Below are 20328 nucleotides of genomic sequence, written 5' to 3' on the forward strand. Positions count from 1 at the left end.
AGAAATCAAAAGAATGATCAGTAACTACTATGAACAGTTGTATGGAAACAAGTTCAACAATCTAGAGGAGATGGACAAATTCCTACAACTCTACAATCACCCAAAGCTAGATAAAGAAGAAATAGAACACCTAAACAGACCAATTACAAGCAGCGAAATTGAAATGGTAATCAAAAACCTCCCCCAAAACAAAAGCCCAGGACCTAATGGATTTACAAATGAATTCTACCAAACATTCAGAGACGAATTAGTGCCTATCCTTCACAAACTCTTCCAAAAAATTGAGAAGGAAGGGATAATACCAAACACGTTTTATGAAGCCACCATTACACCAATACCAAAAACGAACAAGGACAACACAAAAAAAGAAAACTACAGGCCAATCTCCCCAATGAACACTGATGCAAAAATCCTCAATAAAATTTTAGCTATCAGAATCCAACAATGTATCCATAAGATAATTCACCACGACCAAGTAGGATTCATTCCAGGGACACAAGGATGGTTCAACATCCGAAAATCAATCAATGTTATCCAACACATCAACAAAAAGAAACATAAAAACCATATGATAATATCAATAGATGCTGAGAAAGCTTTCTACAAAGTGCAACACCCATTTATGATAAAAGCCCTGAAATTCTTGGGATACAAGGAACATACCTCAACATCATAAAGGCCATATATGAAAAGCCAACAGCCAGTATCATTCTCAATGGCAAAAGCTGAAAGCATTCCCCTTAAGATCTGGGACAAGACAAGGATGTCAACTCTCACCACTGCTTTTCAATATAATACTGGAAGTCCTAGCCAGAGCAATAAGACAAGAGAAAGACATACAAGGAATCCAAATAGGAAAAGAAGAAGTCAAAATATCACTATTTGCAGATGATATGATAATATTTGCAGATGATATGATAATATACATAGAGAACCCAAAAACTCCACAGAAAAACTAATTCATCTCATCAATCAGTTCAGTAAAGTGGCAGGATACAAAATCAACACGCAAAAGTCAGTAGCCTTCCTATACACAAACAATAAATCTGAAGAAGAAGCAATCAAAAAAACCATCCCTTTTATTATCGAAACAAAAAAAATCAAATACTTGGGAATAAATCTAACAAAAGAGGTAAAGGACCTACACAAAGAAATCTATAAAACACTGTAAAAAAGAAATCGAAGAAGACACAAAGAAATGGAAAGACATCCCCTGCTCATGGATTGGAAGGATAAACATTATTAAAATGGCCATCCTTCCAAAAGCAATATACAGATTCAATGCTACTCCAATAAAAATTTCAATGTCATTCTTCAAAGAAATAGAACAATTATTGATGAAATTCATATGGAATCACAAAAACTCCGAATAGCCAAAGCTATTCTGAAAAAAAAAAAAAAAAGAGAAGGGAATGGAGGCATCACACTCCCAGACTTCAAACTCTACTACAAAGCCATAATCATCAAAACTGCATGGTATTGGAACAAGAACAGACACACCAACCAATGGAATCGAATAGAAAATCCAGAAATAAACCCACAGATATGGTCAACTAATCTTTGACGAAAGAGAAAAGAATATGCATTGGAGCAAAGAAAGTTTGTTCAATAGATGGTGCTGAGAAAACTGGGTCGCTACATGAAAAAGAATGAAGCTTGACTACTACCTCACACCATACACAAAATCCAACTCAAAGTGGATTAAAGAAGTAGACATAAGACCTGAAACCATAAAATACATAGAAGGAAATATAGGCGAAACACTATGTGATATGCACATCAAAGATACAGACACATCATCCAAAGCAGTGATAGTGAAGGCAAAGATCAACAGGTTGGACTACATCAAATTAAAGAGCTTCTGCACAGCAAAAGACACAATAAAAAAAACAAAGAGAAACCCCCCCAACTGGGAGAACATTTTTGCACACAACACTAATGATAAAGGACTGATCACAAAAATCTGCAAAGAGCTGATGAGACTCAACAACAAAGAAAATAATCCAGTCAAAAAATGGGCAGAAGAGCTAAAAAGAAACTTCTCTGAAGAGGAAATGCAAATGGCTATCAGGCATATGAAAAAATGTTCATCACTTGTAATCAGGGAAATGCAAATCAAAACTACCATGAGATACCATCTTACACCAGTGAGAATGGCACATATTAAAAAAACTAGCAACAACAAATGTTGGCGAGGTTGTGGAGAAAAAGGAACTCTCTTGCACTGTTGGTGGGAGTGCAAACTGGTCCAACCACTATGGAGAGCTGTGTGGAGATTTCTGGACCTACTAAACATAGAGCTTCCATATGATCCAGCAATTCCACTCCTAGGTGTTTACCCAAAGGACACAGAAACATCAATTCCAAAGAGCACCTGCACCCCCTATGTTTATAGCAGCTCTGTTTACAATAGCTAAGCTTTGGAAACAATCCAAATGCCCAAAAATAGATGACTGGATCAAGAAGATGTGGTGCATATATACACCATGGAATATTACTCAGCATTCAAAAAAGATAAACACATGCAATTTTCAGCAACATGGATGCCACTGGAAGGGATCATGCTCAGTGAAATAAGCCAGAAAGAAAAAGAAAAATACCGGATGGTCTCAATCATAGCAGGAATCTAGAAAACTTAAATAAGGGACAGGAAAAAGAATAACTATAAGAAAGTAAAAATCAAAATCAACAAACAACTATGAACCAGAGACACTCTGTGGGTAGTGGGGGCATGGAGGGGAGGGATTGGGGTCAAAATAAGGGGGTTGCAAATGTATGGGGAATATAAAAATAAAATTTATAATAAAAAATTAAAAAAATAAAATTGATAAATGACTTGAATGTAAGACCTGACAACATAAAGTGCAATGAAGAAAACATGGGCAAAGCATTCCATAACATAAGCCTAGCAGGTTTATGCCTTTGAGGATTCTTCTGCAGCAGGTAAACAAAGGTGAAGGTAAACAGCTGGGACTCTATCAAATCAAAAATCTGCACAACAGGGCCTCCCTTGGTGGCGCAGCAGTTGAGTTCTGGGCTGCGAAGCTGCCGCAGCCTCTGCAGCACCAGTTCTATCCCTGGCCTCCGGTGAGGGTCCCACGTGGTGCGCAGACCTCTCCTGCCATGCCCGTGCTCCCCTCAGCAGTTTATTTTGTCAGTCTGCCTGTTCTGTTCCCCGCTCTGGCTCTGGTGAATTCTCTCGCCCTCTGCGCTTCCAACTGTACCCAGTACTTGTATAAATAAGTAAATAAATCTTTTACAAAAAAAAAAAATCTGTACAACAAAAGAGACAATAATCAAACAAAGATACAGCATTCTGAATGGGAAAAATATCTGCACACCATACAACAGATAAGGGGCTGATATCAAAGATTTACAAAGAACTTAACTGTACAAAACAAAGCAAACAACCCATTCAAAAAATGGGCAAAAGAACTAAAGGGCAGTTCTCCAAAGAAGAAAGGGATGTGGCCAACAGGCATATGAAAAATGCTCAACATCACTAGTTATTAGGGTATTGGAAATCTAAACCACAATTGGCCTCTAATTAAATCTAACTAAAAAAAATTCCTTATCCTTTATACTTGTAAACAGAGAACTGAGAAATACTATTTTTTCAGTATAGTTAGTACAAATTAATTATATATCACATCTTGAAAATATTCATAAATACAAAATGATGAAATGATTTGAGTGTGGTACAATCAGTGAATAAATGATACAGTAGGACTTTTTTGGTGTTGTTGAAGAGGAAAATTTGGAATATGACCATATCTAAAGTTAGAAATAATTTCAAAGAAGGGTGAAGTCAAGGGGAAAATTGAATAATAACCAGCTAAATACAGGTGGATTCACTCATTGGAATAAACTCATTAAGTAATTAGTAGTTTCATAAACAAAATTCAAAAAACTGCTTGAACAAGCTATTTGTATTCATGATGAAATTATTTTGGGGATGCAAATAACTCATATGTGAAAGAACCCTTTTTTTGATATGGGTATGAAATGTGACACACATTTGTTAGTCAAAGATAAGTTAATGCTTAAATGAAGTGGGGTATGTCTAAAAATTATAATTGTATAGTATTTATATTTTTGCACTTAATTTTCTTGGTATGAAATGATCTGCATGATATATACCAATGTTATTCAATTTTTTCCCCCATAAACACAGAATGTTACTAAAATAAATATTCACCAAAATGAAGGAGCATCAAAATATGTAAGGCAATTATTACCAAATCTATAAATAGATAGAGGGAGGAAAACATTACATAGGTGTTTGAGTAGTTCAACATCCTACTTTTACCAATGGACAGATCACCCACACAGAAAATAAGAATAACCTTAAACAAATAATTAAACCACATAGTCTTCATAGACATTAATAGTAAACTGAACCCCCAAAAGTGTAAGCATATATTCTTCCCAATGCATGTGGGATATTTTCTAGGAATTGATCAAATATTGGGTGACTAAACAAGTTTCACCAAAATCAAGAAGCTTGAAATAAAATCAAGTATCATCTCTGATCACAATGGTATCAAACTAGAAATAATCCACAATAAGAAGCAGAAAAAACACTCCAATTTGTGAAGATCAGACAGTACACCAATCAATGACTGTTAGGTTAATGAGATTCAAAGAAAAAATTAAAAAAATACTTAGTGAGAAATGAAAATGAGGACACAACCTTCCAGAATTATGGGACACAGCAAAAACAGGATAAGATGGCTGTACATATATAGCAAGACAGATGAAAATCAAGAAACAATAAAGGGCTCCAATACATAATCTTTGCCTTTACCTAAGAAGCTAGAAATATAAAAACAAACATAGCTAAAAGCCAGTAGAAGGAAGTAAACAATAAAAATTAGGGCAAAAATAAACATAAAAAATCAATTCAAAAGATTAGTAAAACCAAAGCTGTTTCTTTGAAAAAATAGAGTTGACAAACCTCTAACTATGCTTACAAAAACCTCATAAAACTGAAATAAATAGAATCAGAAATGAACAAGGAGATGTTTCAACAAACATCTCAGAAATTCAGTGGGTCATAAGAGGTTATAATGTAGGTTTGCTTGTTAGTAAATTGAATAATCTAGAAGAAATAAACAAATTACTAGAAATATACAACCATCTGAGACTGAATCTGGAGAAAATAGAAAACCTGAACAGACCAAAATAAGCAAGGAATCTGAAATAGTAATCAAAAATCTCCCCTAAACCTCCCAAGCCAAAAATCCAGAACTAGTCAGTTTCACAGTGAGTTCTACCAAACCTTTAAAGATGACCTAATAACAACCTTTTCAAAATCTTCCAAAAAATTGAGAAAGAGGGATTATTTCCAAACTGTTTATGAGGCCAAAATTACTATGATACCAAAACCAGAGAGACACCACAAAAAAAGAAATCTACAGACCACTTTCCCAAATGAATATAGATGCAAAAGTCCTCAACAAGACCTTAGTGAACCAATTACAACAATACATTAAAAGAATCATACACCATAAGCAAGTAATATTTACTCTAAGGATATAAGGATGGTTCAACATCCAACGATCAATCACTGTCAGTCACATCAAAAACAGAAATAAAGGAAAGGTAAAAGATCATAATATCTAATCAATGGATGTCACAAAAGCATTTGATATAAATCAATATCTACATGAAAATCACTTAAAAACTGAGGATAAATGTAACATAAGTCATAAATGACAAATCTACATCATTCTCAATGTTGAAAAACTGAACTCTTTCCCACTAATATCTGGTACAAGATAAGGATGTCCACTCTCTCCACTGCTATTCAGTATTGTATTGAAAGTCCTAGTGAGAGCAGTTAGGCAAGAGAAAGATATTAAAAGAATCCAAGTTGGGAAAGAAGAAGAAAATTTATCATTTTTTGCAGAGGACATGATAATATAGAGAACCCTAAAGATTCCTCTACCAAAAACAGACACACAAAAAACAATCAGAAACAATGTATCAGTATAATGAAGTGGCATACTACAAAATCAAAAGTCTGTTATGTACCTCCATACAAATAATGAATTAGAAGAGAGAAAGAAATTAAGAAAACACTAATATATGCTGTAGCTTCAGAAAGTATTAAATACATGGGATTAAACCTAACAAAGGTGGTGAAAGACATGTTCATTGAACACTAAGAGGCATTGCTAAAAGAAATTGAAGAAGACACAAGGAAGAGGAAAGATATTCCATGCTCATATATTGGAAAAATTAACACTTTCCAAATGATCACCTTACCCAAAGCAAAATATAGATTCAATGTAATCACTATCATAACTTCAATGGAATTTCTTCAAAGCAATTGAGCGAACATTACTGAAATTTTTATAGACCTAACAAAGATGCTGACTAACGCAAACTTGACCAAAAAGAAGAGGGATGGAGGTATCATGCTTCTGGTCTTCAAACTATACTACAAAACTATAGTAGTAATCAAAAACAGTATGGCTGTGTCTTTTAAAAGATAAATCAATGGAATATCATTGAAAAAATCTAGAAATAAACTCACACTATCTGGGTAATTGATCTATAACAAAGGAGCCAAAAAAAAGCAGTTTCTTCCACAAATGGTACTGGGAAAACTGGACAAACTCATGCAAAAAAATGAAATTAGAAACTTATTGCATACACAAAACATATCTCAAAATGGATTAAAAATTTGTATGTAAGACTGGAAAACCATCAAATCAAGCAAAAACACTCTAAGATGTTGGCTTCAGGGATGTATTTAAGGACTCTATTCCATGGCAAGTAATTTAAGAACAAAAATAAGCAAATTAGACTAGATCAAGATAGAAAACTTCTGCATTGTGAATGTAACTTTTATTAATGTAAATAAGACATCCTACCAAATGGGAGAAAATATTTGCACATCATACACCTGACAAGAAATTATATCTAAGATCCACTAAGAGCGCAACAACTCCGTAAAAAGAAAAAAAGAATCAAATCATCACTTATTACAGAAATGCAAATTAAAACCATAATGAGATACATTCTCACTCCCATGAGAATGAGACATATATAAAAAAAAAAGGATGATAGTGAGCATGTGGAGAAAATATAACCCTGTACACTTTTGGTGGGTATGTATGGAAAACGATATAGAGATTCCTAAAATATTAAAACTAGGCATACCATGTGATTGAGCAATTCAATTCCTTGATATTTATGCCGCAAATGCAAAAACAGTAATTCAAGGGATAGATGTATGTCAATGTTCATTGCAATACTATTTATAATAGCTAAGTTATGGAAAAAACGTAAGGGCTCCACAACAGATGAATGAATTCAGACGATGTGGGACATAAACACAAGGAAATACTGTTCAGCTATAAAAATAGATGAAATCTTGTCATTTATAAAAATATGGATGGAACTGGGAATGATTATGCTAAGTGTAATAAGTCCAATGGTAAAAGACAAATACTAGAGGGTCTCACTCATGTGTGGACTATAGAGAAACAAAACAAAGGAACTGAAAAAATCAAAAGCAAACAAATCCTAGAAATATGATTGCAGAATTGAGGCTACTAGAGGGAAAGTTGGGAATGGGAAAGGAGGCATATGTGGCCCAATGGTTATGGTAAAGGAATAAGGGTGCTTAGCTCGTAGGTGAGCTTTGGTGAAATATACGAGGTGTGAGCACACCCCTAAATATTAATAATGTACACTATTATAAAACAATGTCACCTCAATAATAAAGAAAAAAGTATACCTTATTAATTTTTATATCTCTTTAAAAGAGATAACTATTTAAGGAGATAATGTTTATCTTCTTTAGAGATGCATGCAATTAAAATTAAGTAAATGTGATAATTAATAAAACAAAAGATGCAATTTATATATCACATGATTAAATGAGATCCCCTCTTGTGTTAACTTTGAGTATAAGTATACAAATGATTAAAATTACCATATTATATTTTATCTTTAGGTGTGGTATTACTTTTTCTGCCTCATTTTACAAAATATTGCTTTTCTAGTTGAATATATAGGAATATATATGTATATAAATGAATTAATTCACATTTCAAAGTTAACATTTTTATTGCTTTGTATTCATTGGGAGAACTTTACCTTTCTCATTTTCTAAGAACTCTCCTGAGGGCTCTAGTGACATCCTTGTTTCGCAGACTGTAGATGAGTGGGTTGAGCATGGGTGTTAGGATGGTGTAAAAGACAGAGACTACTTCGTCCAGTTCAGGGAAGTGGTAAGACTTCGGCAGAAGATACTTGATGATCGCAGCCCCATAGAATAGGAACACCACAGTCATGTGAGAAGAACAAGTAGCCAAAGTTTTTCTGAGTCCCAGACTTGATTTGATGCCCAATACAGTGGACAGTATGCTTCCATAGGAGCCCAGAATAGCTGAGATAGGAGGTATGAGAAAAATTATACCACTGACAAAAAGTCCGTTTTCATACTGGGATGTGTTAGCACAAACAAGTTTTAATAGAGCTGGGATCTCACAGAAGAAATGATGGATTTCCCTGGAGGCACAGTAAGGAAGAGTAAGAGTATAAATGACATGGATCAAGGCATTGAGCAGGGCACCCATCCAGGATACAAGTACCAAGAGCACACAGACCATTGGGCGCATGAGAATGGGGTAGCGAAGTGGGTGGCAGATGGCCACATAGCGGTCATAAGCCATGAAGGCCAACAGCAGGCACTCAGCTGCCACTAGAGTCATGAAAAGGAAGAGTTGAAAGCCACACCCAATGAAGGAGATGTGGTGGTCCCCAGATAGAAAGTCCAGGGCCATTTTGGGGACAAATGTGGAGATGTAGAAAAGGTCCATGAGTGATAGTTGGCTAAGCAGAAAATACATTGGGCTGTGGAGAAAAGGATCTGCCCATATAAGAATGATTATTATGCTGTTGCCAAACAGGGCCACTAGAAACACCAGCATGGTGATTCCAAAGAGGATCCAGGGAGCCTGGGTGACATGAAACAGGTCCAAGAGGATGAAGTCAGTTCCTGATGTTTGGTTGTTCTGGCATACCATTCTTTTGTTCCTAATTTGTAATTCTGGAGAGAGTTCCAAAAGCATTATACTCACAGTTAATAGATAATTATACCAAGTCAGATCATGCACCAATTTCTGACATCTCAAGATCAATTTTTTTCCTGCTCTCTATCTTTTATTTTTAGTTAATAAACATTTTTGACTTTTAGCAGAGTTTACTAAGAAATATTAATGGACTACCCAGGATATGACAATTCTTACATTGATTAAAGAGGTCTAATTATTGCTGTTTCACATAGAGTTAATTTTTTTTATTTAAAGTTTTCTAGAAAATGGAAATCTCAGGCAATTACAGAATCTTTGATGTTAACTAATAAATCTGGAGACATATTAATTAATGGAACTCAAAATTAATATACTGGCCTGTAGTTTATCCAGTTTATACATAAACTGAATTAAATATGGAAAAATTTGGAGAAATACTGTGAGTCAGAATGAAGATACACCTGTTATCAATTAAATCTTTAATATACGGACTAGTTACTTCCAGAATTCTGACATGGTTCAAAATTTTTCTCCTCTAAGGAGAGAAAACAGCAAACTATGCATCTTCATAGTTTGATTTGTGCTTTGATTGATGCTATAAAATAAAAAACTCACTGGAGGAATGTAGAAATTCTTATGTAATTCATAATTTATGTGGCTATGAAGTGAATCTTTAAGTTGAGTCTGTTAATGTGTTATATTCAGCATATACAGGTGCATAACAGTGCATTACACAATGGAAATGTATTGTTAATGCTTGAATCAAAATTTGAATCATGACCTGATCATACTGATGGTATCTCAGCAGCATGCTGTTGCTGGAAAGACCACAAGGATGTCCTTCTTTCTTATCATTTTCTTTCCTTCTTATTCCAAAATTAACCTAATGTAACATCTAAACTGATATGAGATAGTAGAAAGCACACATTTATTAGATTGCTTTGAGCATCAATTTGTGATGAATGTAAAATGTTGGTATTTTTATACTGACTTTCACACTACTTTCATTCTGAATGTGACACATGAGAAAAGTCATAAGTCAAATAATGAAACTTAGTTTCCAAATTAATTCATTTAATAATATTAAAATATAGATACTTGATTTAGTGAAATGAATATGCAAAATACTTATTATAGGTATAGATAAACGGTTTATAACTCTCCAACACCTTGTTTTGAGACATTTGCTGTGTTCATACCACTCTGGCACATAATGACAAAAACATCATCTGCAGTATAGAACCCCTCAGCCCGCACCTACCAGTAACTGAAATGAAGGTCAGCAGACAGATCTGGTTGAATGAAGGATGAAGTGGTGGGATTTGGGATCAATGAATGGGGGATCCATGGATGAACATCCTATAGTCTCTGGTCTGAAAAACTAGACTTTACTATCAGTATATGTAAAATAGTACAGTAAAGCTTAGAAAACTTTATTATCATATATGCCAAAGTGAAGTTATCTTTAAAAATTCCATATCTATTCCCTCACTAATCCTTAGTGGAAATTCACCTGTTCCTCTCAACCTTTAGTAATTAAGGCAAAAGTAAATTCAGATATTTTGTAGTAAAGTGGAACTGTATAATCTAAAGAAGTAAAGAGATTGGAAAGATCTTTTAAAATTAATTCTTTCTCTAAACAGTTCCCATCAGTTTTATGGAGAGACTTAATATATTTTTGATTATATTCATCAACATATTTGATTGATTTATTCAAATAAAATTTTACAAGGACTTTCACAAGCTTCTTATTCTAAATATCTATCTTTATAATATATAATACATGTTTTCCTAAATTTACCTTAAACACTTAGAGCTAACTGGATGGCCTCAATTTCAAAATGTTCCAACTAAGCTTTGATAAAACATAATCTTCATATTTTTATAGTGAAATAATTAAAAAATCATAATTGTTAGAAATCAGTTAGAGACTATGGAAAATATGTAGTCACCCAATATATAATGAAGAAGAAAACATTAATTTGGAGACACTATTCCTCAATCAATAACTAAATATCTACCCATTTTTCCTCCAGGACATGAAATGCAATAACTTGGCCAAGATACTTTGTTCAGTACATGTTTTTTTTTTTTTTTAAATTTTATTTTTATTTATTTATACAAGCACTGGGTACATTCAGAAGCGCAGGAGGGTGATAGAATTCACCAGAGCCAGAGCAAGGAATGGAACAGGCAGAATGATGAAATACACTGCTGAGGGGAGCAGTGGGCACAGCAGGAGAGGTCTGTTGCGCCATGTGGGAACCTCGCTGGTGGCCAGGGATTGAACTGGCGCTGCAGATGCTGCGGGCAGCTTAGCAGCCCAGCGCTCAACCGCTGCGCCACCAGGGGAGGCCTTCAATACATGTTTTTGGAAACAATGTCTATCATTATATTTAAGAGAATGTTCATGTATCATTAAGGTGATTTGTTTATGGACATGTGCCAGTACTCATTATACTCAGTTGTCAAATATTCTTTCACAGAAGATTTTCACATTGGAGATAGGCTCCTGGAATATTTAAATGCTTAACATATCATTCTTTCAGAATCTATTGTGTCAATCTTGGAGTTGAGGCATTGCATCTGTTTAAATAAAGTGAAACTAGATCATCAATCTTAGCATAAAAAACTTCCTTATTATGTAAAGAACTAAACTCCAGATCCCATCAGATTAAACTGTTTTTCTTAATCAATGGAACACATTAATACTATTTTATAGAATGCATATGGAATTTAATAGATTTTTAAAAAGCTTTTCCATTTTAAGTTCAAGGTTAGGTTAGAGCATATAACATTAGGCATCTTTATTCAACCTATATTCTGAGAAGCATGCTCTGACTTACTCATTTGGACAAAATTGATCCTGATTATAAAGTTTTTGGGATACATTTCTTTCTTCCAGTATCAGGAACACAGTGTCCTTCTGAACAGAGAAGGTTAAATACCTTGAAATTGTTACTTCAGTGTTCCAAGACCAATTTACTGTTCCATGTGAATCTTCAGAGAGAATGTCCCTAGTCTACTGCTCTGATGCTTTAGGGAAACTGAATCAATTATTTCTCTGTCCTTCTTGATTTCAAAAGAAATGGTTATAACTGCCTCACATGTATGCCCCAGGGAATATTGCTTTTCAAGTGAATTATAAAAAATGTGAATGATTGCTTATTAAAAGAAAATGTAATATATGTTCTTGAAAATAGCATTAAAATTAATAAGAAATTTTTCATTTCCTGCATGCGGGAAGAGCTTGGAAGTACTCATTAGTGCTCACCAGAGGAAAATGTGGAATAATGAGAACCATTGAATTTTCTTTAAGCCATCAGAGAATTGAAGTCTCATGGTAGACTTAACTCCTATATCTAGAGAGAGAGGGGAAAATCTAGAACAAGAGAGCTGAGATCTTTGTACCTGGAGAAATTCCTGAGCCATATATTGGAAGGGGTCCTCAAAAATAATTTGCCAAACTGATGGAGACTGAGATTTAATTGCTAGATGGTGAGGATGGACTAGATGGCAGCTGCAGTCTCTGCATGGAAAGCACTTGCAAGCTGGTGAGAACCATCTTTCACACAGGATCCACAGCAGTTTTACACAATTGAGAGAAATGAAAGATCCCTGCCCAATTCTGGCAGGAAAAGGATAAACTTTATGAAATAAATTTAGAGTATTCTCCACAATAAAGGCCAACTCTAGGGAAAAACTTTGCCAAAGCCTTAACCCAACTGAGGGAAGTTCTTGTCTACAAGTACACTCACTTTTTATCTTCCTATTTGATCTAAGAGGGGTGGAAAAATAGAAATTACATGTGAATATCACATCTAAGTGACACAGACCAAATGAGAGATTGAAATTTAATCATAAAGTTATCAGAGGCAATTCCACAGATATACCTTACCACCAACTAAGCAGAGCCATAGTAAAATAACTGTGGGTTATAATGGACAATTTTGATTGATACAGGCCATATATAAGAAGGAGCACTTAGGGAATCCCAAAGCTCCAGGGGGTATAAAAACACAGGCACTGAGCAATTTGAAGTCTCTGGAGTCAAAGGGTACTGGAAATTTTAAAAAGAATTCAACCCCCTAATTATATTATCATAATCTTCACATTCAGAGCCTAAAACCTCACACTAAAGGCCTTAAACTTGAGCTCCTACTGTCCAATACATCATGTCTGACTCTTAACAGAAAATTATAAAGTATTCTAGAAGGAAAGAAAAAATATAATCGAAAGAGATAAAGTGAGCACCAGCTCACTTTATGATTAAGATATGATATAGATTTTGGAATTATCACATAGAAATTTAAAACAGCTATGATTAGTGTGTTAAGCCCTCCATAAATTCTTTATTATGCAAGAGCATATGAATAATATAACCAAAACGATGAAATTGAAAGAATTAGCATAAAAGATATAATTTGAAAATGTTTTTCATTAAAAAAATATTGTGGTACGACCAAGTAGGATTCATTCCAGGGACACAAGGATGGTTTAACATCCGAAAATCAATCAACGTTATCCAACACATCAACAAAAAGAAATATAAAAACCATATGATAATATCAATAGATGCTGAGAAAGCTTTCGACAAAGTGCAACACCCATTCATGATAAAAGCCCTTGAACTTCTTGGGATACAAGGAACATACCTCAACATCATAAAGGCCATCTATGACAAGCCAACAGCCAGTATCATTCTCAATGGTGAAAAGCTGAAAGCAATTCCATTAAGATCTGGAACAAGACAAGGAGGTCCACTCTCACCACTGCTTTTCAATATAATACTGGAAGTCCTAGCCAGAGCAATAAGACAAGAGAAAGATATCCAAGGAATCCAAATAGGAAAAGAAGAAGTCAAATTATCACTATTTGCAGATGATATGATAATATACATAGAGAACCCCAAAAAGTCCACAGAAAAACTAATTCAACTCATCAATCAGTTCAGTAAAGTGGCAGGATACAAAATCAACACGCAAAAGTCAGTAGCCTTCCTATACACAAACAATAAATTTGAAGAAGAAATCAAAAAAACCATCCCTTTTTTTATTGAAACAAAAAAGTCAAATACTTGGGAATAAATCTAACAAAAGAGGTAAAGGACCTATACAAAGAAAATTATAAAACACTGTTAAAAGAAATAGAAGAGGACACAAAGAAATGGAAAGACATCCCCTGCTCATGGATTGGAAGAATAAACATTATTAAAATGGCCATCCTTCCAAAGGCAATATACAGATTCAATGCTATGCCAATCAAAATTTCAATGTCATTCTTCAAAGAAATAGAACAATTATTGATGAAATTCATATGGAATCACAAAAAACCCCGAATAGCCAAAGCTCTCCTGAAAAAAAAAGAAGGGAATGGAGGCATCACACTCCCAGACTTCAAACTCTACTACAAAGCCATAATCATCAAAACTGCATGGTATTGGAACAAGAACAGACATACAGACCAATGGAATCGAATAGAAAATCCAGAAATAAACCCACAGATTTATGGTCAACTAATCTTTGACAAAGGAGCAAAGAATATGCATTGGAGCAAAGAAAGTTTGTTCAATAAATGGTGCTGGGAAATCTGGGTCGCTACATGCAAAAGAATGAAGCTTGACCACTACCTCACACCATACACAAAAATCAACTCAAAATGGATTAAAGAACTAGACATAAGACCTGAAACCATAAAATATATAGAAGGAAATATAGGCGAAACACTACGTGATTTGCACATCAAAGACATCTTTACAGACACATCACCCAAAGCAGTGATAGTGAAGGCAAAGATAAACAGCCAGGACTACATCAAATTAAAGAGCTTCTGCACAGCAAAAGAGACAATAACAAAAACAAAGAGAAACCCCACCAACTGGGAGAACATTTTTGCACCCAACACTAATGATAAAGGACTGATCACAAAAATCTGCAAAGAGCTGATGATACTCAACAACAACAAAGAAAATAATCCAGTCAAAAAATGGGCAGAAGAGCTAAAAAGAAACTTCTCTGAAGAGGAAATGCAAATGGCCAACAGGCATATGAAAAAATGTTCAACATCACTTGTCATCAGGGAAATGCAAATCAAAACTACCATGAGATACCATCTTACACCAGTGAGAATGGCACATATTAAAAAAACTAGCAACAACAAATGTTGGCGAGGGTGTGGAGAAAAAGGAACTCTTCTGCACTGTTGGTGGGAGTGCAAACTGTTCCAACCACTGTGGAGAGCTGTGTGGAGATTTCTGGACCTACTAAACATAGAGCTTCCATATGATCCAGCAATTCCACTCCTAGGTATTTACCCAAAGGACACAGAAACATCAATTCCAAAGAACACCTGCACCCCTATGTTTATAGCAGCACTGTTTACAATAGCTAAGCTTTGGAAACAGCCCAAATGCCCCAAAATAGATGACTGGATCAAGAAGATGTGGTACATATATACCATGGAATATTACTCAGCATTCAAAAAAGATAAACACATGCAATTTGCAGCAACATGGATGGCGCTGGAAGGGATCATGCTCAGCGAAATAAGCCAAAAGAAAAAGAAAAATACCGGATGGTCTCACTCATAGCAGGAATCTAGAAAACTTAAATAAGGGACCAGGAAAACGAATAACTATAAGAAAGTGAAAATCAAAATCAACAAAAAACTACGAACCAGAGACACTTTTAGGGGGGCGGGGGTGAGAGGGGAGGGATTGGGTTCAGAATGGGGGGGCTGCAATTGTATGGGGAATATAAAAATAAAATTTATTATTAAAAAAATATTGTGGTATAAATAAAGTTGTGGACAGATACTTTATTAGACTCAACATTGATGAGGAACAAATCAATGAGAAGATATGTCAATAGCACTTTCCAAAAAATGCACAAAGCAGTATAATGAAATAAAAAAAAACAATAGAACAATCAAAAATTGTAGGATTATGTCAAAGGTGTGTCACATGCATAACAGAAATACCTAAAGGAAGAGAAATTGAAAGAACAGGAGAAATTTTTGAAGAAAATAGCCAAAAATCCTTGAAAATTAATGACAGCCTCTAAAATCCAAGACTCAGAAACCCGAGTGTAAGGAAAATGAGTGAATTAGGCTCTTTGCCACTTTCCACACAACAGAGAATAGATACCTTGATAGGCTGTGTTTTCCACTATTCTGGCATTTAGTAAACACTAGATGGGTCTTGTGTTTGCAGCGATTTATCAGTTGTATGGCTGTGGACTCTTAAAGGTGTAAAGGAGGCTGGGCAGGAGAGTTGCTGTTCTGCCTCTGAGTTGGAGTCTCTCTTGCTCTCTCTGCCTGCCTGTGTATACAGTTTCCTGTCTCACATTAAAGGGCTGCAAAATCTACCAAAGACTTCAAATTCTCTTTTTTGTGTGTGAGAACTGAGAATGAACCTACCCAGCCAGGGATGGTTGCAAGACACTGAGAGAACAGGAAGGATAGTAATAACAAAAGAAATTGACATCCAAATGCCAGAGTACCAATACAAAGGAAAAATCTTGAAAGAAGTGGTATGAAAAACAAACTTACTATTAGAAGAACAAGGATAAAAATTATAACAGGCTTATTGCCAGAAATTATCAAGAGAGGAAAAGGAGAAATATTTAAAAGAATGAAATAAAAAAAAAAAACAGCTAGAAATCTGTATCCAGAAAATTATCCATGAAATTAAGTAAAAACTTTCCTCACACACCTAAAATGAGTAGGAAGGAAGAACTGGGAATAATGTGTAACAAATAATCTGTACAACATAAGAAGTGAATCCACAGGAATAAATAAGATGGTTTGCAACAAAGTAACAACTACAGATGCCCCATCAGGCAGGGCAATCCTAATGGTGGGAGGGCAGAAAAGCCTGAAAAATCATTTACCCTACAGTCAGTCAATTAAAAAATGATGTAAAATATATAAAATAAAAATAAAACAAAACTATACTTTATATGTAAAGAGAGGTGAAAAAGAGGAGAAAGGAACAGTGATACAATAATAGTAGGGAACTTAACAAAGTAGTTAATGTGAAGTAACATTCAACAATAGATCATCCACAAAAAAATCAATTTGAAAATATTGGACATTTTTGTGCCTAACAGAAATACACAGAACTTCCCATCCAGCATCAGTAATACAGATTCTTTTCACATGTACATGCAACATTCTCCAGGATAGATGATCTATTATGTAACCAAGCAACTCACAACAAACTTAAGTAGATTGGCATGAAACCAAGCATCTTTTCTAATTAGAATAACATGAAATTCGATATCAATTACAAGAGGGAAAACTGAAAATTCACAAGTATGTGGAGATTAAACTAATCAGTGGTCAGAGAGGAAGACAAAGTGGAACTCTGTTTTAATAGAAATGAAATGGAGTCAAACCACATCACAACTTATGAGATGCAGCTAAAGAAGTAACAAGTGAAGCTTGTAATGGTAAAAGTCAATATTAATGAACAAGAAAGATCTCTAGTAACCTAATCTTATACCTTGGGATATTGAAAATACAGTAAATTAAACAAATGAAGTCCAAAGTTAGAAAGAAGTAAATAACAATTTGAGAGGAAATAGATAATAGAAAGGTAATAGAAAAAGAAATCACTGACACCATAGGGTTTCATTCATAGTAGTATGTAGAGAAACCAAATAAATGGATGGAGCAAAAAGCAAAAAATAAACTTTTGGGGCCTCCCTGGTGGCACAGGCAGTTGAGCACTGCACTGTGAAGCTGTCCGCAGCCTCTGCAGCGTGGGTTTGATCCCAGCCTGCTGGCTGGCGAGAATCCCACATGGCGAAGCAGACCTCTCTTGTCGTGCCCACTGCTCCCCTCAGCAGTGTATTTCATCACTCTGCCTGTTCTTCTCCCCACTCTGGCTCTGGTGAATCCTCTCACCCTCCTGCGCATCTGGGTCCCCTCTTTGGCTTGGGCTCCACCCCAAGCCATGGTCCCCACCCATTGTTCCTGAGCTCCTCACCCTCACTCGACGAGTAGGGCATAACCCACAGGTGATTTTACGAGACTCACTGGCCTTCCTCAGCTTACTTGGTGCTTAACAGCTGCTCAGGGCTTCCCAAACTTAGCATCAGCACCAGTTTTTGCCTTCTCAGTTGGCTTTTCTCCTCCGCCTAGCTGCTGGGCATACACAGGCTGCTTTTGGCCACCAAGGCCCACTAGCCACCCCCAGATTCCCATCTCTGGGGGTGTACAAACAATTCCCCCCCAGGGTCCCAAAACAACATTAACTTGCCAAAGATCCTCCACCTTCTGGCGGGATTGTCAGTCCAAGTCCGTTGGCCTCTCCCTGCATCAGCAATGGCGAGCTCCGAATCGTGGTCCTCTCTTCCCTCATGATTCTGCTGCCTCAGGGGTTGGCTGGTCCTCTCGGGCTACTCCTCCACATGAAGTCTTGTCCCGCAGCTCCCAGACCTTGTCCACCTCTGTGCCACCATGACGCCTCCAGAGTCGTCACAGGCAAACACAGTCTGTTACTCTTTAGTCCCTCTAGGTCTTCGGAGGGTTCCATACCCGTCTGCATGGAACATCTTGCCGACTTACACCAATTGTAGGGTCAGGACATGGATCACAGTGCAGGTTTTCTGATACAGCAGACCGGGTAAAGGAGGAGTCCTGGAACCCTCAGTGGCTTTTGCAGGCTTTTATTGGGATGACCAGGTACACAGCAGGCAGGGGTGCCTCCCAGCCCCCAGCAAATCCGCACTCTATCTGGGCTCTCTGGCATTCTCTCTGCTTCTCTTCTTCTCTCAGCTCCCATTTATTCTTGGCTTCTGCTGGCATCCCCGTGACACAGCCCAGGTGTACCCACTTCAGGTGCCCACCATCAGGCAGGCATTCAGGACCACAGGGTTCCCTCATCTATCCTAATGGCAGGAGGGCAGGAAAGCCTGATACTTTTTACATTACCCTACACCAGAGTAATAATTAAAGGTTTCTAAAGAGAATCTATTTATAACAAATCTCAGTTCAAATAAATGCTGATGGGACTGGATTTCTCTAGGGCTAACCATATGCCCTGAGCTCCATAATTTTATATTACTGTTAACAGTTTACAATCTGTTATGAGTATCTGGCCACAGTTTAAGAATACTTTCACCCCTTTAACACAAGCCAGGAAATTAAAATTTGGCTTCACATAATTACACGGCTGATACTAAAGCCTAATTAGCAAATCCTTATAACAAGTAGGAATTTTTTACGAATTAAATTACATTTATTTTTTTCTTGTGTAGAAGAACTGGGGTGAAGGCTAGAGGTGTGGGGATGAGATGATTTACTAGAGACAGAGTGGGGAGCAGAACAGGCAGATTTACATATTGCTAAGGGGAACAGCAGGCAAGACAAGAGAGGTCTGCTGAGCCATGTGGGTTAGCTCCCTGATTGGGATCAAACTCAAACTCATACTGGGGCAGTGATAGCACTGGGACTTAACCCCAAGGCCATCAGGGAGGCTCCAACAAGTTATTTGATCTTATGCAGCTTGACCACATAAAGTTTATTTTCCTTAAATTGCTCTGTTACAAACCTTCCACATATTCCTTTTACTTTTCCATTTTCCTATATTGTTTTGTTCCAAAAATGAGTTTTGTCTTAAGGTTAAATTTTTCTTAGACCCTCAAAATATCTGCATTCTTTTTAAACCTTTCTCTTTTTACTAAACACAAACACCTCATTTTCTTTAGAGTTGATTCCCTTATTATTTCCATTAGCTTCAACTTAATAAATTAGAATTCTTACCTTTAAAACCTTAATTTCCTAATTTATAAATTGTAAAGTTTTATTAAAAATTGGAAGACTTACAAATAACTTCATAATATCAAAAACATGTTGTAGGGTAAATGGTTTTCAGGCTTTTCTGCCCTCCCACCATTAGGCTTGCCCTGCCTGATGGGGCACCTGCAGTTGTTACATCGCTATAAGCTGTCCTGTTTACTTTTGTGGGCCATGGCTCAGTATTGAGATAGTCCCCAAGAGAAGCAGAAGAGGCAGGACAGAGAAGGGGAGAAAGAAGCCAGAGAAGCTGAGAGTGAAGACTTGCCGGGGGCTTGGAGGCTTCCCGGCCTCCTGGCCCTCCGGCACCCCTACCTGCCATGTACCTGGTTGCTGCACTGCATGTAAAAGCTCAATGAAAGCCTGAGAAATCTACCGACGGCTCCAGGACTCTCCTTTACCTAGTCTGCCGAATTATAGAAAACCTGCTCTGTGGCCATCCTGCCATTACACGTGTGCTTCCGTTTTTTTTTTTTTT

General features: G+C 36.2%; 1 protein-coding gene across 1 annotated transcript; it reads right to left on the reverse strand.

Annotated features, from left to right (window-relative positions):
* Window positions 1-8117: 8117 nt before the first annotated feature.
* Window positions 8118-9089, reverse strand: LOC119242852 (olfactory receptor 2T27-like). The gene has a single exon (XM_037508303.1). It carries the CDS (start codon window positions 9087-9089, stop codon window positions 8118-8120), a length of 972 nt encoding a protein of 323 aa, XP_037364200.1.
* Window positions 9090-20328: the final 11239 nt, after the last annotated feature.

The sequence above is a fragment of the Talpa occidentalis genome, unplaced genomic scaffold, assembly GCF_014898055.3.
Source record: "Talpa occidentalis isolate TD23 unplaced genomic scaffold, MPIMG_talOcc4v2.1 talOcc4.13, whole genome shotgun sequence".
NCBI classification, from domain to species: Eukaryota; Metazoa; Chordata; class Mammalia; order Eulipotyphla; family Talpidae; genus Talpa; species Talpa occidentalis.